General features: G+C 38.7%; 1 protein-coding gene across 28 annotated transcripts in view; it reads right to left on the reverse strand.

Moving 5' to 3' along the window:
• The window catches only part of EFR3A (EFR3 homolog A), a 76,878-nt gene extending 58,220 nt beyond the window's left edge, over positions 1–18,658 (reverse strand). For 10 of the 28 annotated variants that reach the window (XM_086878901.1, XM_086878973.1, XM_086878870.1 and 7 more), the window contains exons 1-2: positions 17,753–18,658; positions 13,247–13,300 (exon numbers count right to left, since the gene is read on the reverse strand). In XM_086878901.1, coding sequence (XP_086735027.1) covers positions 13,247–13,256 — 10 coding nt within the window. In that variant the 5' untranslated portion in view covers positions 13,257–13,300; positions 17,753–18,658. Of the gene's footprint in view, positions 1–7,712; positions 9,680–13,246; positions 13,301–13,423; positions 15,336–17,752 lie in introns of those variants that run through there. The other 18 variants (XM_086878878.1, XM_086878955.1, XM_086878834.1 and 15 more) reach the window with 10 other exon arrangements.
• Between the last annotated feature and the right edge of the window lie 316 nt (positions 18,659–18,974).

An 18,974-nucleotide genomic window follows, 5' to 3' on the forward strand; every position in this document is an offset into this window, starting at 1 on the left:
CTTTATCAAAACTTAGTAAAATAAATAATTTGTTTCATCTAAAGCTGGAATTTCTTCCAAAGTTTTGTCATGTTGTCTAATATTGCTGTCAACTGCTTACAGAGCATTAGTAAACTGAAGCAAGATTTCATGTTCACTCACTGAGTATTTTTATTATGTCCCAAACTTGGATCTGGTCATTCCTAACTATATTTGCAATCATCCAAGCAGTTTTTAAAACAATCTTATTCTACCAAAAAATGTGTAATAACATAGAAGTTCCAATCTACAGAAAAATGCATGCATTGCTAATATCAAGAAACACAGCCATATTAAAATTACATTTGGTTGCTCAATGTAGTTAAATATAAGTAAAAATTTGACTGTATTACATTTAACTTTCATTTTACTTATTTTTCTGTATCTGAGATGAGAGATATAAATAAAATAAATGTATTTCAAATATCCTGACAAAAGTGTATAAAATAACACTTTAACCATAACCACTTACTATACCTGGTTATTTCTGAACTGTTAATATCAGTTGATGCATTTAATTCAGAACTAAAATGACTTTCAAGGGCATTTGCATTCCACTAAGAGATCAGACATTTTATAACAAGGAAATTATTCCAGCCATATAAGGGAGTTAATTAAAAATATTCTTCAATCTGCTATAAAAAGAGCAACTGCTGTAAGGACGCGCTGATCAGCCATTGTGATGTCCCTGGAATGCACTCCCAGAGGGCACAGTGGACTCATCATTTACACAGGATGAAGTCTCATCCCCCAGATGAGCCTCTCCTTCCCTCACCCAAATGCTAGCTGACTTCTAAGCTGGTTTCCAGCCTCTCTCCACCAAAATGCACTGAAGAAAATGTCCAACATTTCATGCAAATGAAATTTTTGTTTTGAGAACAGGATATTCATCTTGTGATGTGAACTTCTGACCCCCACGACAGCAAACCCTCAGTAACACCTAACAGGGAAAATTCCATCCATATCTAGGTTTGACAATTTGAAATTTATTTGAAAAAATCTTTCACTGCTCAGTTTACTTGAAACAAATGAAAACAGCTTTTGAAACAAAAGAACAGCTTTCTCCTTAGAATTTCTCACTGTAATCTAAAGAGTTAATTTTGCTGTGATCTGACTTCAAGAAGAGCTCTTCTAAATTAGAATCATATAATCATTAAGGTTGAAAGACACCTGTAAGATTATGAAATTCAACCATCAACCCAGCACCAACACCATGTTCACCATTAAACCACATCCTGAAGTGCCACATCCACATGGTTTTTGAGCACTTCCAGGGATGCTAACCCCACCATTCCCCTGGGCAGCCCAACCCTAACCCTAACCACCTTTTCTGGGAAGATTACTTTCTTAATATCCAACCTAAACTTCCCATGGCACAACTTGAGGCCATTTCCTCTTGTCCTCTCTCCTGCTACCTGGGAGAAGAGCCTGACCCTCATCTGAGTACAGCCTCATTTCAGGCAGTTGTAGCGAGTTATAAGATTCCCCCCAGCCTCCTTTTCTCCAGGCTGAGCACCCCCAGCTCCCTCAGCTGCTCCTCAGACTTGTGCTCCAGACCATTTACCAGCTCTGTTGTCCTCTGAACATGTTCCAGACCCTTAATGTCTTTCTTGGCAGCCCAGAACTGAGCACAGGATTCGAGATGTGGCATCGCCAATGCTGAGTACAGGGAGAGAGTCAGCGCCCTGGTCCTGCTGGTGACGCTGTTGCTGAAAAAGACACTGGTGCCACTGACCTTCTTGGCCCCCTGGGCACACACTGGCTCAAGTTCAGCCACTGCTGACCAACAGCCCCATGTCCCTTCCTGCCAGCTTTCCAGCCACTCTTTAAACCCACAGCATTGCATGCTGGAATCAGCATGGAGAGATGCACATTTTGCTATGGTGAAAGCATGTAAAAATAATTTGAATATAAACTTTTTGTGAAAGCGAGAAATGACAATGCACGTGAAGTTACTAACAAGAAGTAGGAAAAAGCCCCAAACTAGTCAAATAATGCTCACCATAAAGCTTTGTCAATGAAGTATTCTTTTCAGAGCCAGTAGCATTTAGAACAAATCCCCTGGGAAGATAGTATCTTTGGGACTGTGTTTTAAAGACTTCTAATTCATTTTAAGAAAGTTTTCCATTACATCAGGTTCTCCAGTTGCATTCCTTAAGTTCCACCACTGTCAGTGTTTCCATACTGTCTCTCCTTTCTCCCACCTTTGTTGGTTTCACATAGTAACTTTGCTTTACTTGCTCATTTCTGTTCTCCTCAACACCTCCTCCTCCTTTTCTGCTTTGAGATAGTACTGTCACTCTCTATTTTTAATACAGCATTAAAATTATCTAAAACTAATCTGGTTCCAGTGGAAGAAGCTCTATGACATGAGTTTTGCTTCTTATTTCCTGTCCTTACTTATATTCCCATTAAGCTGGTCAATGTCATTTACTTCTCTGACTACTACCACTGAAGCAATACAAGAAAGGGACTTTAGGAGACTTGAAAGACACATTTACATAAATCCCTTTGACCCCTCTTCATCAGCTGGCACTGAAAATCTGTTCAGGGAAAAAAATGAACAGTAAAATTCCAATTTTCATTCCTGCTTTCAGTATTTGGCTTGCAATTGGGAAATGAGTTCTAGGTGACAAATCCAACTGACAGAGAAAAAAACACAGAGGTTTTGTTTTATTGTACCCTTATTTCTAAACAAATACTGATTTCATAACAAGGTGTTTCATAAATCAGTGGAAAATGTGATATAAATAAACTACTGGACTAAAAGAGAGAGCAAAAGAGAGGCTCATAGTGCTTTGTGTGATCTCTGAAGCACATGAACTGCTATTATTCCTCCAGCCAGGGAAAGAGCAGAGCATGGAGTGGAATCCTAACACTAACAAAATACCCACTGTGCACATCCACTAACACACTAAGCCAGGAGGACATTCTTTACCTACCACTTAATTCTGAATAAAAGAAGTAAAGAAGCATAAGTAGTATCACAGCAACCTTGTTCTACTCCTGCTACTTAACACACATATCTCTGCTTGTCCAAATGCTTGGCTCCTCCCAACATCCATGGGCACCAGAGAATGGAAAATCCCCAGCACAGTGATGATCCTGGCATAGAAGTAGCCTCTGAGTTCCAGACAATCCTGCTCAAAGCCTGCCTTCTTCTTACCCAGATGAGCCATTTTCAGAATGCTGCATCCTTGAACAATTCCCAGGTGCAGAAGACAGATGCAGGTGACAGAAGAGTACTGTAAATGTCCAGTGTGTTCAAAGGCCAAGCCACTTAATTTGCTTAACACTCCACTCAGAAGAGGGGCAGCAACACCTGCACCTTTCCTACCACCCTGTTCCCACTTTGTGGCAGGTTAAGGAGCAACATCTAACACAGAAGACCAGAAAAGGTTGGTACACCTGTGGATAGAGATGGACACTGTAGGAGAGGAAAGATGCATGGTTGAATGGCAACAGGCCAAGCAGCGACACTTAGCCTATCTCCTGGGTGGCCAGAGGCAAAATTATTCCAAAAGGGTCACTGTCTGCCTCTGGAGCCTTCAAACTATACTTCTGATCAGCAGGTTGGCAAACTACTGGTAAAAATATATATACTTGTCTAAAAGTCTCAGTACTTTGGTGACTAAATCCAGGCTACAGAATCCCTCCTAGATGCTTGAGCATAGGTCATACATTTTCTTCCCAGTCGCAACCCCAGGCAGCACAGCAGACTGCTGACAGGGACTTTCTTTGTGTCACTCAGCCCATGACCAGTTTTAGTTTTAAAATTTCTAATCTAGATGTTCCACATTTTCCATTCCATAGCATTTCCTCGTACTACTAGACACAGCCCTCTTTCCCCAGCAAAGAAATAGTTATTTTGTTGCTTTAACACTTGCTGCTCACTTCTGTTTTGCTACAGGAACTCTTGTGAATTAAGTTACTTTAGATTAACACCTCTTTGTATACCTGAGCATGAGAGGAATCAACAGGAATCTGGACAAGAGTGCAGGTCTGGATACAGCTCTTACAGTTATTATTCATGGAACCTTTAAGTTCCCAATTTAGGGCAGTAGCATATAGGGATTATTTGGCATCTCAGTCACTCAAACATCATGAACAGTTCTGCTTTTCAGATGTTTTAATACCAGGGTCAGCATCACAAAAGAAACTGGAATGGCTCCTAACACATGGGAAAGCTGTCAAGATGTCTAAAGTTTTATCTTCTTGGTCAACTGAAATCTGCATTACATACTAGCCTTTTCTTTGGAAGCAGTTGCTTCCCTACACCAAGAAACTGATGGAAAAGTGTCAAACACTCTCTACTTTTAGAATTTTATTAAGATTTTGTCAATACTACACATCTTTATTATTTGATGAGAGCTATAAGGATGGCACTGGTAAACTATCACTGGACCTACAGGAAACAAGCCCACTTCAAACAATGAGTAACTGGTCAGCAAGTGCCCAGGGTTCCAAGTCTTAGAGGGAAAGCACCTGAAACTTTGTCCATTAAAAAAGACCTGAATGTAAAGCCACATGAAGAATTTTTCTGATGATTGCTACTTTTTCCATTTTCTTAAGTTGATGCAGTTTCCTTTCTTAATCCAATGCACAGGGAAAGAACACAGCTGCAGTGGTACTCCCAGAATCTTATGCTGCTATCCATCTTTTTCCTTAGAAAAAAGGATGCTCAGAACCATTGCATGACCTCTTCATCACAGATATCCTACGACTGCAGTAGGTAGGCTGAGAGGTCCAATGGCTCCTTGCAGCTCACACTGCCCAGGCACATGGGGCTGAAACACACCAGGGCAGTAGGTACCACATTGCCACTTGAAAAACAAGGCATGAGAAGGTTTTTTGAGTGAAAAAAGGCATATATGCCATGGTTAAAAGTCCTGATGATGAGGAAGCAAAGGTTCACAGGCCTTCTCTCTGGAACTGTCAAAGCTAAGGGAGAAGCTAAGTTACCTCAGGAAACTAGATTTTAACTAGTTCAGCATAAATCACTGACCTGCTTATAGGACATGTAAGAGAATGTTGCTCTATAGCTCCTTTCTTCGATTAAAACATCCTAATTACCAACAAAAGCATGGCCAAAGCTTCAAAAACAAGTTTTACCTTCATCTGAGGAAAGCCAGCTACAGGCTTCAATACATTTGCACAGATTTTGAAAAACATTTCCTAATTAAAAATGTTCTATTCACAAGCAGTCCAACACCACATTACATACAGTTTATTTCCTGCAGAAATATACTGTGTACAGAGAAAGTTGCATAACAGTAGATGAAGGTGTTTCTTTGACTCTAGAACCATACTGTGCTATTTATGCTGAACAAACAGAGTACTGCAATTCTTCTGAAGCACATACACAGAGCTCTAAACATGACAAAGCATCTGTTCCTGTTCAGTAACGAAAGGGTTTAAACTGTACTGACATTAATGAAAAATAAAATGCTAAACAAAAATATTGTAATGTTACTTTGAAAAGCAGAGTCATAGAGGATAATAAAGTTTCAGAATTCAAATTCTTCTTTAACTATCACTGATCTTCAATTAAGTGCTCTGCTTGTGTCTATTCCTAGCTGCTTTGATTTTCCTGGAAAGCATTTACAAAATGAGATATTGCCATTTGGACATGGAAACATACATGTTTCCATTAAAAGAACAAGAAAAAGAACATTAAAAGAAAGGGAATATTATCAAGAACAGGTCTTTGGAGCTGCCAATACACTCCATTTTACATGTTTTCCTGTCTCTGCAGTTTTACATAGCTCATCCTGCCCTCACAGAAGAGGGGTTTTTGAACAAACCAATAAAAAGAAATCAACAACTTTTCAATTATTCAAAGTTTTAAACATAGACATGAAAGATGTAAGTTTCACCCCAAAAAATCCCTCCTTCTCAGTCAATATGAATTATGAAATATCCTCATGGTTGCTATCTTTTGCATTCATCCTAAAGAGCACTTCATCTTGAATTCAGGTTTCCCCCAAGAACTTAAAACTAGCTCTTCTCTCAAACAGAGAGATATAAGGTTACAACATATCCCTATCTAGAACCATATATCCCAGCTAATGAAAAAGCATTTTCTCTCCTCCTGTAAAGTCAAATGAGTTACTGAGGAACACAGACACAGCAGATTTGCTCTCCTGGATTTGCACCTCCAGTACCTAAAGACTGCGTACATCCATTTTCTACCACACCTTCTGTTTCCTACCAAACTGAACCAGTCTACAAGATGGCCAGTGCAGGAGAAGGACAGCTTCATATTTATACACAAAAAAGTAGGTTTATAAATACATCTTGTTAACCAGTAAATCTTGAGTGTCTCAGCTTTCTGCAGAAACCAGACAGGACACACAGGCTCAGTGATTTCTGCAGCAATTCAGCAGTTCTTGCCCACAACCATAACTTCTAACCACACTGCAATTCCAACATCAGATTCAATTTGCAAAAATTAGGTTCTGTCAGCTCTGAGGAACTTCAAGCTCATGTCTAAACCAATGTCAATAACACATCACGAACTCATTTAGTAAAAAAAACACAAACACATAGAAAGTCTTGAAAACAGCTTGCACTGCATTTATTACAAGAGAACACTGCTAGTTCAATCATGTCAGATCAATTATAACTATTCATATTTCATTACATATAAAGTTCGTAAGGTATCATCATCCTAAAGTCCCTTCCTAATCATTACACAGTTACATTCTAGTTTAATGAACACAGGAAAATTTGTTTTAACAGCATGAATGATTGGGTATTTGTTGGTGCAAAATATCCATGAAGCTTTATCTTCACTGATTTCCTTACATATTAACAGCTTTACAAAAGTATCAGGAAGGAGCACTGATTTAGCATAATTATATACCTAAGTGTTAGACTGGAATTCCTTACTCATTCTCTTGCTGAGGAATGAGTAAGCCTTTTCAAACCACAATTAAAGACTTAGGGTGTCCATTTTCAGCCAAAGTACAGACTGTTATCAACAAAATACTGTAACAGGTCCAAGTACAATTCAGAATCACTACTGGGCTCTTCTTGAAAAATGAAAGGACTGAGACCTTTAACAGATCTCCAGCTGGACATGAGTCATACAGTGACAACTAATTTTGAAGTCTTGGGGTCTATAACTTGTTAGATGAGGATTCATAGACTTGCAGAATATTCTGACTACAAAGGGATGCAACAAAGATCATCAAATCCAACTCCTGGCCCTGTGCAGGACAGCCCCAAGAATCACACTGTGTGCCTGAGAGCACTGTCCAAATGCTTCCTGAACTCTTGGCTGACTTGGAAGAGCTCCATTCATCTACCTACCCCACCTTTTATTCACTTCTGTCTAATTCCTGCCTGAATTAATCTTGAATAATGTAACCTTCTAGAAATGAAACACCACTCCCCAAAAGCCAAGAGTCATGTACACAGCTAACTTTCATCTTCAGCAATCCACAAGGAACCTGTGATTACCTAGAGAGCCACTGAGGTTCATAATGGGCAACAGTGGGAAGGAAATCCATATATCAAGGAAAGGGAAAGCCAAAATACTTTCAAAAGGAGTTCGTCCTGGCTTTTCCAGAGACATGCATTTAATCACATAATGGAAATCTTACCCCCGCTCCCCAAAATCAATTTTGCTTTGTTGTCATGCACAAAAAAAATAGGACACTTGCATGCACAATCAGCATGAGCCTTCTTACCCTTTCGTCCCATGATTCAGAAATCAATAGCAAACAAGGCTGCACATGAAGATTAATCGACTGATAGTTGCAAAGCGATTTCTGTAAATAACAATGACAGCCATATTTTAATAAAGCCCAAAAAATTAACTAAGCTACATTTTATTATTTGGGGAAACGTCCACATACAGTTTAAAAGCACACAAAGGCTTTGATGGGCACATCAAAGAATGAAGTTCTTCTCCAAAGCATTTGATTTTTCATGTTAGATGCCCAGCCTGTGCATACATAAGTAACAACAACTGAAAAAATAAATTCTACAGGTTTTAACAAGGAACGGATGAAACACAATTGCTCGTTTCTTGGCTATATTGAAGTGTGTTCCAAAACAAATGGAAAAAATGTAAGGATGAATGATGATAATCACTCATCATGTCTTATCTTAATACGAGTGGTTCTGACTCTCTATGAAACTGTTCCTTAACACTGACTTTCCCAAATGGGACTAGGATGATGTGTACATAGAAATGACAGCTAACAGAAAACAATAAAAGGAACACTTGTTCCAAATTAACAAGTCTTAAAGAAATCTACGCACATTCATCAATAAATATGGAAGCACCAATCTGATGGCACACAAAGTCTCTTAAGGTACCATGAGTTAAATAAACAGATGTACAAAGAGTTTTCCAGCTGCAAGTTCCTGTTTTGTTTCTTTTCTTAGCGTAATTAAGGATCCATCTGGAGAAGTCATTACTTTGTCAATGTAGAAAATACAGTTACCTAAAAATTAGCTGAAAATTACTTGTGTCTGTTTTCACATTAAAAACATTTCTTTCATATTATGCAAAGAATCCATTATATATTCTGTGACCACAGTATTATAATAGTCACAGACATTCTGAAATACAGTTATTTTCCTTTTCTGGCCTTGTCCCAGCAAGTGGCAAACTGCTGAAGGAACGCCAAACCACAACTTTCCCCTGGCAGCTGTTTTCCAAGTTCCCATGGTCCCTTAGTAGCTGAAAAGGACATGATACAGGACTTCTGATATTTGTCATCCTAAGATCAAGAATCAAGCAGCAAACAATAATTTCAGACACCTCTGATGTAACTCTTCTGTAATAGCTGAAATGCGAAAATGTTACAGAAATATAACCTATTTAACACTGGTTTAAGTAGTCAACAACATAAAATGAAGAGGGTTTCTCCCCCCATAAAATAAACTAAGCAATTACAAAAAGTGCTTTATTAAGTAGCTGGTCCCATTGTAAAGTGTGAAGGCTGCATGAGAAACATATTCCAGAGGAGGAAAAAAGTATGCTGGATGGAAAGAGTGAAGACAGTAATTAGTAAGAACTATGGTTTGATTTTTACTAAAAACATTAGAAAGCCTAGTCCTTGAAATATTTATATAGACACATTTAGGAACACATCTCCAGCCACTGATATTTCAGAACTTTATTTCACAGGGAGATAAATCTTCCCTTCCCATTACCAATCTTCTTAACACTTACTTATTATATAGATACAATAAAAACTAGAATCATAAAACTCAAATAAATGGATTTTCCAAAATTGTTGGGAGGGGAGAAACCAAAATGAGGAAGTTATCTGCCTCTTAAAATGTGTTAAAAATGTGAAATGCCAGTAAAGAATTCACTCATTTCAAATTCCATTTCAAGTGCTGTTTTCCTTCCTACACTTGGCAAGAAAGCTCTATTCACATAGAAAATTATAATTTTAAGAGTTTGATGGGTATTTTTGGGTTGGGGGGGTCGGTAATTTATTTCTTTAAAGACTATGAAATAACACAAGGAAAGCTGTAGCATGCATGAATACAGAAATTAACAAGCACTACTCAGTTGTTCCATCTTCTGCTTGTTTTCACCTTGCACAAAACAGGGAAGCCACCAGCACGCTCCACCTGTGGTCAGAGGAGCGGCCTCTGCACAGACAAGTGGCAAAAAGTCACATGGTTTGGGAGGCTGAGGAAACAAAATGTTGTGTAGTTTAATGAGCATGCTTGGAGCCATACTGAAGTCACCAAAACTGCCTCTTCACTGCAACCAAGAACAGGATAAATCATGGAATATTTTCCACATAACTAATATATGTGCCTCTTAAATCAGAACGGTCCCTTTCCAACTAGCAAATATTTGACAGAAGAGTGTGGGAGGTGTTCATATTACTAAATTTCACAGCCATAATTCAAAGGAAGAATGTGGGAAAATTACATTTGGAAAAATCCTAATTTTTATTTATTTGTTCTCTTAATTTAAATGTTACAGTTAGTCATAAGGACCTGCTAATCAGCAGCTAAAAACAATTTAACTAAGAATCATTATTAACAAAACCTTGAAAACCAAAGATATAATTATGTTAATGGCATAAGCCAAAGGAGAAAAGAATAAGCTAAGAAAAAGTTTTAAAAAGTCACAGACAGAGCTACTACAGGTAAATTATATTTTTATAGTCAACAGGTGCTCTCACCTGTGCCACATATAATTCTTCTAGTTCAAGTGATTTCATTTTAATATAAAAGCTGCCTTTAAGTTAAACATCTAATTGATGTCAGGGACTATATCCCCAGAAAGTAGGTTAGCTGTTTCTAGAAAAGAAAAATATCATTATCTACCAAGCTGTGTTTCAAACATCTGATTAACTGTGAATATCCAGAACATAATGTTCAAAAAGAAGACAGTCTTCAACAAATATTTTGGTATTATTTAGCTATAGCTTTTTCTCCTTAGCAGAAGCATTTGTAACATTTCAATCTGAATGCAGCCCACAAAAAACCTACCAAAACCACCCATGTTCCATAACATAAGAATGCTAAATAAAATTATCTGCACAAATTATTCAACAGGAAAATTGAGAACACATGAGTCAAGTGAGAAACACATACTGCCTGTACTGCAGGGGCTTTCTAGTCATAAGTTCTTTGGGTGTGCTTTTAAATAATAGCACTATTTAATCTTTTACTCTACAGTTTCTTTGTAATAAAGCACATCTTAGACAATTAATAAAATGTGTAGTTCAAACCTACTCCTACTGTATTCTAACAGAAGTAAGAAAACATTTGCTTCCTCAACATTTCAGAATTTGCATTTCAACTTCAGCTGAAGACACCATCCATGTCTGTAACCACTCACATCAACGCTCGTGTTATGTGCACAAGACAAACCCATAACACAAAGCTAAACATAAAAATTACAGGGAGAAGTTACACCTTGCAAAGTTTGATCCAAGTGTCACAGCAATGACAGAGCATCACAACTCCACTACAGATGTCAATACAAATGTCATGTCATGGCTGGTCAAAGCCAGGAACTTTTAGATCCCAAGATGAAGAGAGCAGACTGAAATTTTTTATTTGGGCTATGACAACTGCATTGAGACCAAATTCTTAACATATTTTAGGACTCACTGCAGCACTAAATCCCCACATTCCTAAGTGGGGTAGCTAAGCAGAAACATCAATAGAAAATGTGATAATCCCAATATGCAATGAACAGCTTATGCACAGCCCAGCAGCCATGGCTGAGCTGAGGTTCAATGAGAAGAGCATCCATCACCGCTGGCTAATTTTAATTAATTTAAGATGACCTTTGCTCATCTCTCCCCCTCTCAGTAACATAGCCCAGTTCTGACTTGTGCCTATTTTTCCAGTTAATACAGAAGGAGTTAAAAAGCATCTTATCCTGTGAATGTTTCATGCACAGTAATATCAATACCAACTTCTAAAGTGTCACCAGGAACAGCTGAAGTGCCCAGAAAGACCAAATAAGCTCTTACTCAGTCTTTATGTACTACCAGTTATCTGGACCTCTCATGATATTCCCGAACACAGCCTTTAGACCCATGCAATTTCCTGTTAACTAGATATTATTTTTCTACTTCATTTGTAAAGAACTCATTGCAACATACCAGAAAATACTTCAGGAAAATATCTTATTGTAACAGCCTTTTCTAAGTTTTATTCCTAAAGACGGTCAATGCACTTCTTGACGTGTAGTATGAGAGAACTCCATGTGAAAATAAAATAAAAAAAACACACAAACCTCCCCAACCTTTAGATACAATTGAGATTTTCAGATTTCTAGGACAAATACTTTAAGATTTCAAAGTAACACTGTAGCAGCAGCCTGTTTCATCAATATGCTCTGAAAAGAATCCAATGCAACCTTTACAGAAGGCTAAATTAGCAGGCAGATTTCCTTTCCACATGTATCCTTGAACTCCTGAAGGCTCTATTTCTATTGATTAGCCACAAAAAGATGCTTGCTTGCCTTAAAATTCAATTCTACTTCTTCACTGTCATAACTTTTGGAAGTAAAATATTAAGAAAACACTGTTATTTCACAGGAATTGCAATACACACATCTGTTAGGTTCCCTTCCCTTCACCCATGCACTTACACTCATTAATACAGGCAAAGATAAATAAATGGCTGTGTAGTTCTGAGTGTCTCACTGCAGATAAACACTGCAATCAGTTCTTCTCGTCTCCTTTAACTCCCACCTGACTGCAGTAATGCAAACTCTACATGCATTGGTATTAAGGACCCCAAACATAAGCACATCTGGTTTAAAAGGAAAAAAAAATTACTTCTCCAGTTTAATTTGTAAAAAAAATTCCCCACATTCCTTCACATGACAGGTGTGACATATCTTACAGTAAGTTATTTTACATGACAGGCATTGAGACAACACAACACAGAACTACTGTAAGGCATTTCCAGTCCCTACAGTCAGAGCTTATTATGAATCACAGCAAAGAACAAATGCTCAAAGACTTCCTCATGAAAGTAAGCATGCATGAAATTTACTATAAACCTATATAATTATAATGCACTAAGTATGACTGGTACTGTACTTTATGAATACGTCTTTATTTTTGGATAAAGCAGATTGCTTTATCCAAAGGCTGGTGATAGCAATCTTACAAGAGATCATGCAGAATGTTTTCTAAATAGAAAAAATAATTAAAGGAAAAGTTACATTTATACTTTCATAACACATTTTATAAATTGATACCTTGTGTTAGAAAAACTTGCTACTCTTGAAGGTAAATAATTTCATTCTCAGAAATAATTGCCTCAAAAATCTTACTTAACATTGAATGTCAAAAAATTTTAAGTCTTATCACTTTTTATCCTGAATAGTGATCCTATCTTCTATAAACACTAGTTGTAATTTTCCAAAGATAGGATTTTAGCTATATCAAAATACAGTTTTTTATATCAAAAATATATTTTTTATTTTTGAATACAAGTATTTCAGAACATAGTCTAAATCACAAAATCCAATTTTATACTGTCAAATTGTAATAAAAAAGGCAAATGCAAAGCCCATACTATTATTTGAAAAATAAATGGAGATTTACAAAGGCAGAGACCAGACACTATTGACATCTTAAAATTCTTAAAAATGACAGCAAGTATAATGTAGGTTTCTTTGCTTTTTTTTTTTTTTTAATTTTTAAACCCCCCAGAAAATAACAGTAAACACCCCTAAATATTGCCTTAATTTTCTTAAGAGAAGAATACTTACTGGCAGGCATTGTTAATCAGGGATCTGTCTTCAATTTTTCAAACACATAAGAAACTATGAAGAAAACAAATAAACAAAGTCAAGACTATAGCTTTAGATAATTTCCATGCAAATATGCCCAGTTACTTATGCAGAATGAGCCAAAGTCACATTCTTCAATACCAAAGGGGTTGTTACCACAAAAATCCAGATATCTCTTAGCTGACCAGAGTAGATGTAGATTTTGCCAGCTCCTGAAATGCAGTTATTCTGTTCTTGCCTTTGATGCTGGAGTAAACATTTTTCTGTCGTGTATTGTGACCTTCCCAAGTGCCACTGTTTGGGATGCGAAATTCTGCACAGTCTCACACGATGTTTCTACTTCAGATGTAAACCACAGCAGTTTCCTGAAAGAGGTTTCTGTTCAACACTATGAAAAACAACTGAAAAACCTGTCTGGCACTTTCTAGGGCATTTTTCTCCTAGTATCAAAAAAGGCAGATTTTACATCAGAGTGCAACCTCCAATACACAACAGCTGCTCGAAGGATTTTTATACAATTAAACATATTCATAAAATGAACTTAACTGAAGTTACAACAATGTATTTTGGACATAAAAGTAGCCAAATCTAATAATGTTCAGTTAATTAGCACTAAAATACAAATAATTTGAAGATTTTTCTGTATTAAAGCAGTGCACTTGGGTTTTACTAATAGCCAAATGCAAACTCCCCACAAATGTACCTTTCTACAAATAAGAACAAAATCTCAGTTAAAGACACTGAGTGTTGCTGTCTTCAAAAATAAAATAAAATTTTAAATAAAAAATATTCAGCTAATAATTGCATCTATACATACACCAAAAATTGTAATTCTACAGATGGATAATGTGAGAATAAACATTTCATTTGGTCAACATACGTTTCAATGACCACATATTAAAGCAATGCTTATAGTTGCTAAAAATAAACTTTATTCACATCTATGCATTTCAATCAAAGGTTCCAACTTGCTGACAACAACTGGCATTAAAAATAGTACTTCAAAGTAAGTTATTTAAAACATCCCATCTATTAGAAAGCTGTATGTCCCTCTCCAAGGGCAGCATGAGAAACAGCCTAATTTTATAAAAGGAAATGTGCTGTGGATCATCATGTCCAACAGACACATGAAAAAGCAAAGTCTCTGGCTCAGAATGTAATTATGGACCTAGCTAAAACATTGCAGAAAACAGATTAACTGATTTATAAGAAAATAAAAATGCAGAGAGCCTGGTGAGAGTTTTAGGAAGTCAAGTGCCAGAGACCAGAGAGTGTTTTACTGACCATCTCTGGCAACCAGGAATTCAATACATTTTCCTAAAACATAACCACTGCTGTTGTCAGCAAAGTCAACTCACTTTTTGAAGATTTTTTTTAAAGAGTTTTCTGCAGGAATTACTAGAAAAGTTGTATAATCAACTAAGACATACAGAAAATATCTGTTTCTAAATAATTCACTGGGTTTTACAGTCATTTTATCATCTATAACAGGACCAAAAATTCCATATGGAGATGGCCTCTACACACAGAACAGACCACACCATTTCCTCTCCACAAAGTCTTCAATCATTGTCTCACTTGGCCTAGGACAAAGTTTAATCCACAGATGCTGTCACCTGTTACCGCAGAACAGAACTAAACTAAACCAAGAAGCTTCTCACTATGAATCTGCTCAGCTATTTGTCACTAAGCTAAAATTCTACATAACAAAAGAGGGAAACCTCCTCTCCACCCCCCCCACCCCCAAATCCAAAGAAGTAGAACTTAGCTCATTAAAAGAGAGGTATGGAAAATCATGTGATACTATCTGGTTTCCTAGTCTAACACTGTTTAACATATTCCATGTCAATTTGTGACATTTGACAGCTCATCAGATGCAAATTACGGATGTTAAGTACTACACAAAGTTTTCTTCATCAAAGCAACTGACTCCTGGATATTAAAAAGGTAAACATAATAATATCTACTTTTCTGTGGAGGACTAAAAGTTACTGTGTGTTTCCTAAGGATAAAACAATAGTTCTAAACGTAATTATAATCAAAGTGGAAAGACAGTGAATGTACCTTAAAAGACAGATGAACAATTGCATGAAACAAAAAAGTTGTTCTTCTGAAGAAAGACTTCCACTTTTTTTGAGATTTTACACCATTTGGCTAGGAAACCCAATGTCAATCCACTGCTCATCAGAACAAGGATAAAAATACAGTTAGCTTGACCTTTTTTTTTTTTTTTCATTAACTAACTGGGATCTGAAATTAAAGGATAGTTTATAAGCACAAATATTTCTTATTATCACAAGATTCCAAAAGTGGCATTGATAGCCAAACAGAAAAGCAGAGGTCATTTTCCTGTAAGCTCTAAAAACAATGGACCTCTCTAAAAGACTTAAACTGGAAAAAATTATATAACCTTGTGCTACAGATAAAGAAACAGAAGTTGTAATACCAAAGGTTTTGCATTTTCTTGCAATAAGCCCTTTGTTATGTTATTATGTAACACCATAAATGTTTAAATTGATTTTGAGTCTTCAAAATGAAATTGCTAGCTGGGCTCCTATTCATTCCTCTAACTTAAGCCAAATAAAAGCAGAGGCTTAAGCACCCCTCACAGCCACACAGGCATGAACTGAAAAATTAAAAATCTACTGTACATTTGCTTCTTAGATCACATAGTTCCCAACTCATATCTCCTCTTAAAATTAAAAATTAATCAATGCCTTTAGCTTTGAATGTGGGCAAATGGCCAGTGCAATGCAAGATTAATAAATCACATGTCCAATCCTAAATATAGACAGTTAAGCTCCAATTAGGATTCCCAGAACACAAAAAATGCAATATAAAATGGATTTACATACCACAGTGTAATTCTGGGAAAGTACCTGACTTTAATCTGAATTATCTTTCTGTGGCAGAGAGGCAATGCCATGTATGAAGCTGGCTGAATTAATGAGACTACCTTGCTCTCTTACCCAAGAGAATGCACTAACAGAAAACATGATTTCATTTCACTTTAAAAAAATAAGTTTTAAGAAGTGTGTGGTAACTTTACAAGGACTGCTTCCTTACAGGTAGGCTGGGCAGTTAAAAGTCAAAAACATCAACCAAAACTGTTTCTAACCCATACTCTTTATAATTTAGATTTTATAATTAGAAGTGCAATCTCTTTCCATTATACTCGAATTGCCAGCTCTGGTGAGTATTCTCATACCTCCTTCAACTTGCAGGCAATATAAAATTTGTTTATTGTTTTCTACTGCATGAGTTTGGATCAGAAGTAGAGAGAAGTTATTGTCCAAACCACAAATATTTGCAATATCTAAACCAGTTGTTTAATCACAAACTGTATTTTCATTACATTTTTGTGACATTTTATCCTGAATCAGAAAATAATCTCATTCTAGCAGCCTTTTTTGGCAAATATTGTTATTAAAAAATTTGTTATTAAAAGCCTTAAATAAAACCGATGGATAAGCCTTTAGGCCCATCAGGGCACTACAATCAAGATTTCAACTCCAAAACAGCAACTTCTCAAAGAAATTTTAGCATATGAGTAAGAGCATTAATACCAAGTCCTCAAGCAAGATGTCCCAAAGCTACTTGAGAAAATATTTCAAGTTATTTACAATTAATTACAAATGCTTTAGGAAGTAACTACCTATAAAATCCCAAAGCCTTGGCTGTTAACTCTGGGTTTAGCTTACTCAGTTTGCACAGCAAACATTGATGTTGCTTTGCAAAGTGTAACATATGGGCTAGCAAACTGAGTTTTGATATAGCAACTAAAGCAGTGGTTAGAAGTTATAGGCTTTCCCTCAAGTCCTACAACAGCATAGAGCCAATCCACCCCAAGATCTTTCCTTTCTTGTATCTCAGCTCAAAGGACCACGGGATACCTTTCCAGATGTATCCAAAAAGAGACGTTTTACTACAGTTTTCAGTAACAGGATTTGTGAACCCACACTTTAATTATCTAAAGCATAGCTCCGTGATGCACAATTAACTTTAAACACGAAGCCAAGAAAGCTCACAGCGTCGTCCTCCTGTCAATTTGCATTGTGTTCGGTTAACATCTCGCTGTCTTAAGGTCGATTTGAGGAAAACCTTCTGAGGGAACTCCCAAAGCCACAGCCCTACCCGGTAAAAGCGGGGGATCCGCTCGCTGTCCTTAGCCCCGCTATCCTCACAGCTCCAGTGGCGAGCAGACCCGTCCGGAGGAGGAGAGCCAACCCGCCAGCTTTTGCTTCCTCCCAGCGCCCACAGGGACACCCCGAGCCGCTACCACGGCGGCTCCGGGCTCAGGCGATGCCCTGAGACCTCTCCCGCGCCAGCCGGGCGGCCCGAGCCTCCCGCCACTCTCTCGGCGCCCACCCCTCTGGCGCGTTCCCAAGTGTGGAGAAGGGGAAAGAAGAGGGAGATTGCGACGAGGAGGCGACTGTCAGGGTGAACACAAGTACCGGGAGCACTGCCCGGTTGCCCCAAACTCACCTCAGCCTCCCCTCCAGCTCCGTCTAGCAGCCGCCATCTTCACCCGCCCCCCCCGACCCGCTGAGTTCTCCGTAGCGCAGCGCATGCCGGGAGCTGTAGTTCTATCAGGACTCGTTCCGCGCCCTTTTCTACCCATCCCTCCCACACAGAGGGTCCGCCATGCCGAGGGGTCGTGGCAGATGAAGAAGCGCCCCGACACGGCACGGGGAGACCAGCCCAAGGCATGAGGCCGGCTGAGTCCCGCCAGGCGAGGGCCGGGCGGGCGGAGGCCACCGGGGCGGACCACAACTCCCAGAGGCCCTTGCGCGTGCCTTGTCGGCTCCTGGGGGCGGTGCTCCCCGTGTGCGGTGGCCGGCGCCGCGCCGTGAGGGCGGATCGATGCCACGGGCGGGAGTCGGTGCCGGCGTCCGCTGCGTCCGGCCCGGCCGCGGCGCTGGGCTCCTCTCAGCCATGCACTGAAGGGAGGAGCAGGGGAAGGCGAGCGGTGCTGGACGCTCCCCTGAGACCGGAGTTGAAACGCACCTACACAGACCGTGATGCCAAACCCCGGTGAAAATCAGTGAAACCCAAGGCAGCACAACCTCTTAGTCTGTTTTCCTTGAAATAATACTGCCAGCTTCCAAATCTATGTCTTTGTTGCCAAATTTTCCAGACAGGCAAGGGGAAATCGGAAGCCTTTCACAGAATCGTTAAGGTTGGAAAAGACCTCCAAGATCATTGAACCCGACCTATATCCCGACACCACCTTGTCAAGCAGAGCATGGCACTGAGTGCCATGTCCAGCGCTTGAACACCATCACCTCTCTGGGCACCTTTTTCCAATGCTTAACCACACTTCCAGTAAAGAAAGTTTTCCTGATGTCCAAACGGAACCTCCTCTGGTGTAACTTGAGGCCATTTCCTCTTGTTCTGTTGCTTTTTGCCTGGAAAAAGTGACTGACCCCCACCTGGATACAACCTAATTTCAGAACAAGGTCCCTCTGAGCCTCCCTTTCTTCAGGTTAAAATCTCTGAGCTCCCTCAGCTGTTCCTCATGAGACCTGTGCTCCAGTCCCTTCCCTAACACTGTTGTCCTTTTCTGAACATACTGCAGGACCTCAATGTCATTTTTGTCATGAGGGGCCCAAAACTGAACACACAGGAGTTGAGGTGTGGCCTCACCAGTGCTGAGTACAGGGAGACAGTGCTCTCACACTATTGCTGATACAAGCCAGATGCTATT

Source organism: Cyanistes caeruleus, chromosome 1, assembly GCF_971803275.1.
Source record: "Cyanistes caeruleus chromosome 1, bCyaCae1.hap1.1, whole genome shotgun sequence".
Taxonomy (NCBI): Eukaryota; Metazoa; Chordata; class Aves; order Passeriformes; family Paridae; genus Cyanistes; species Cyanistes caeruleus.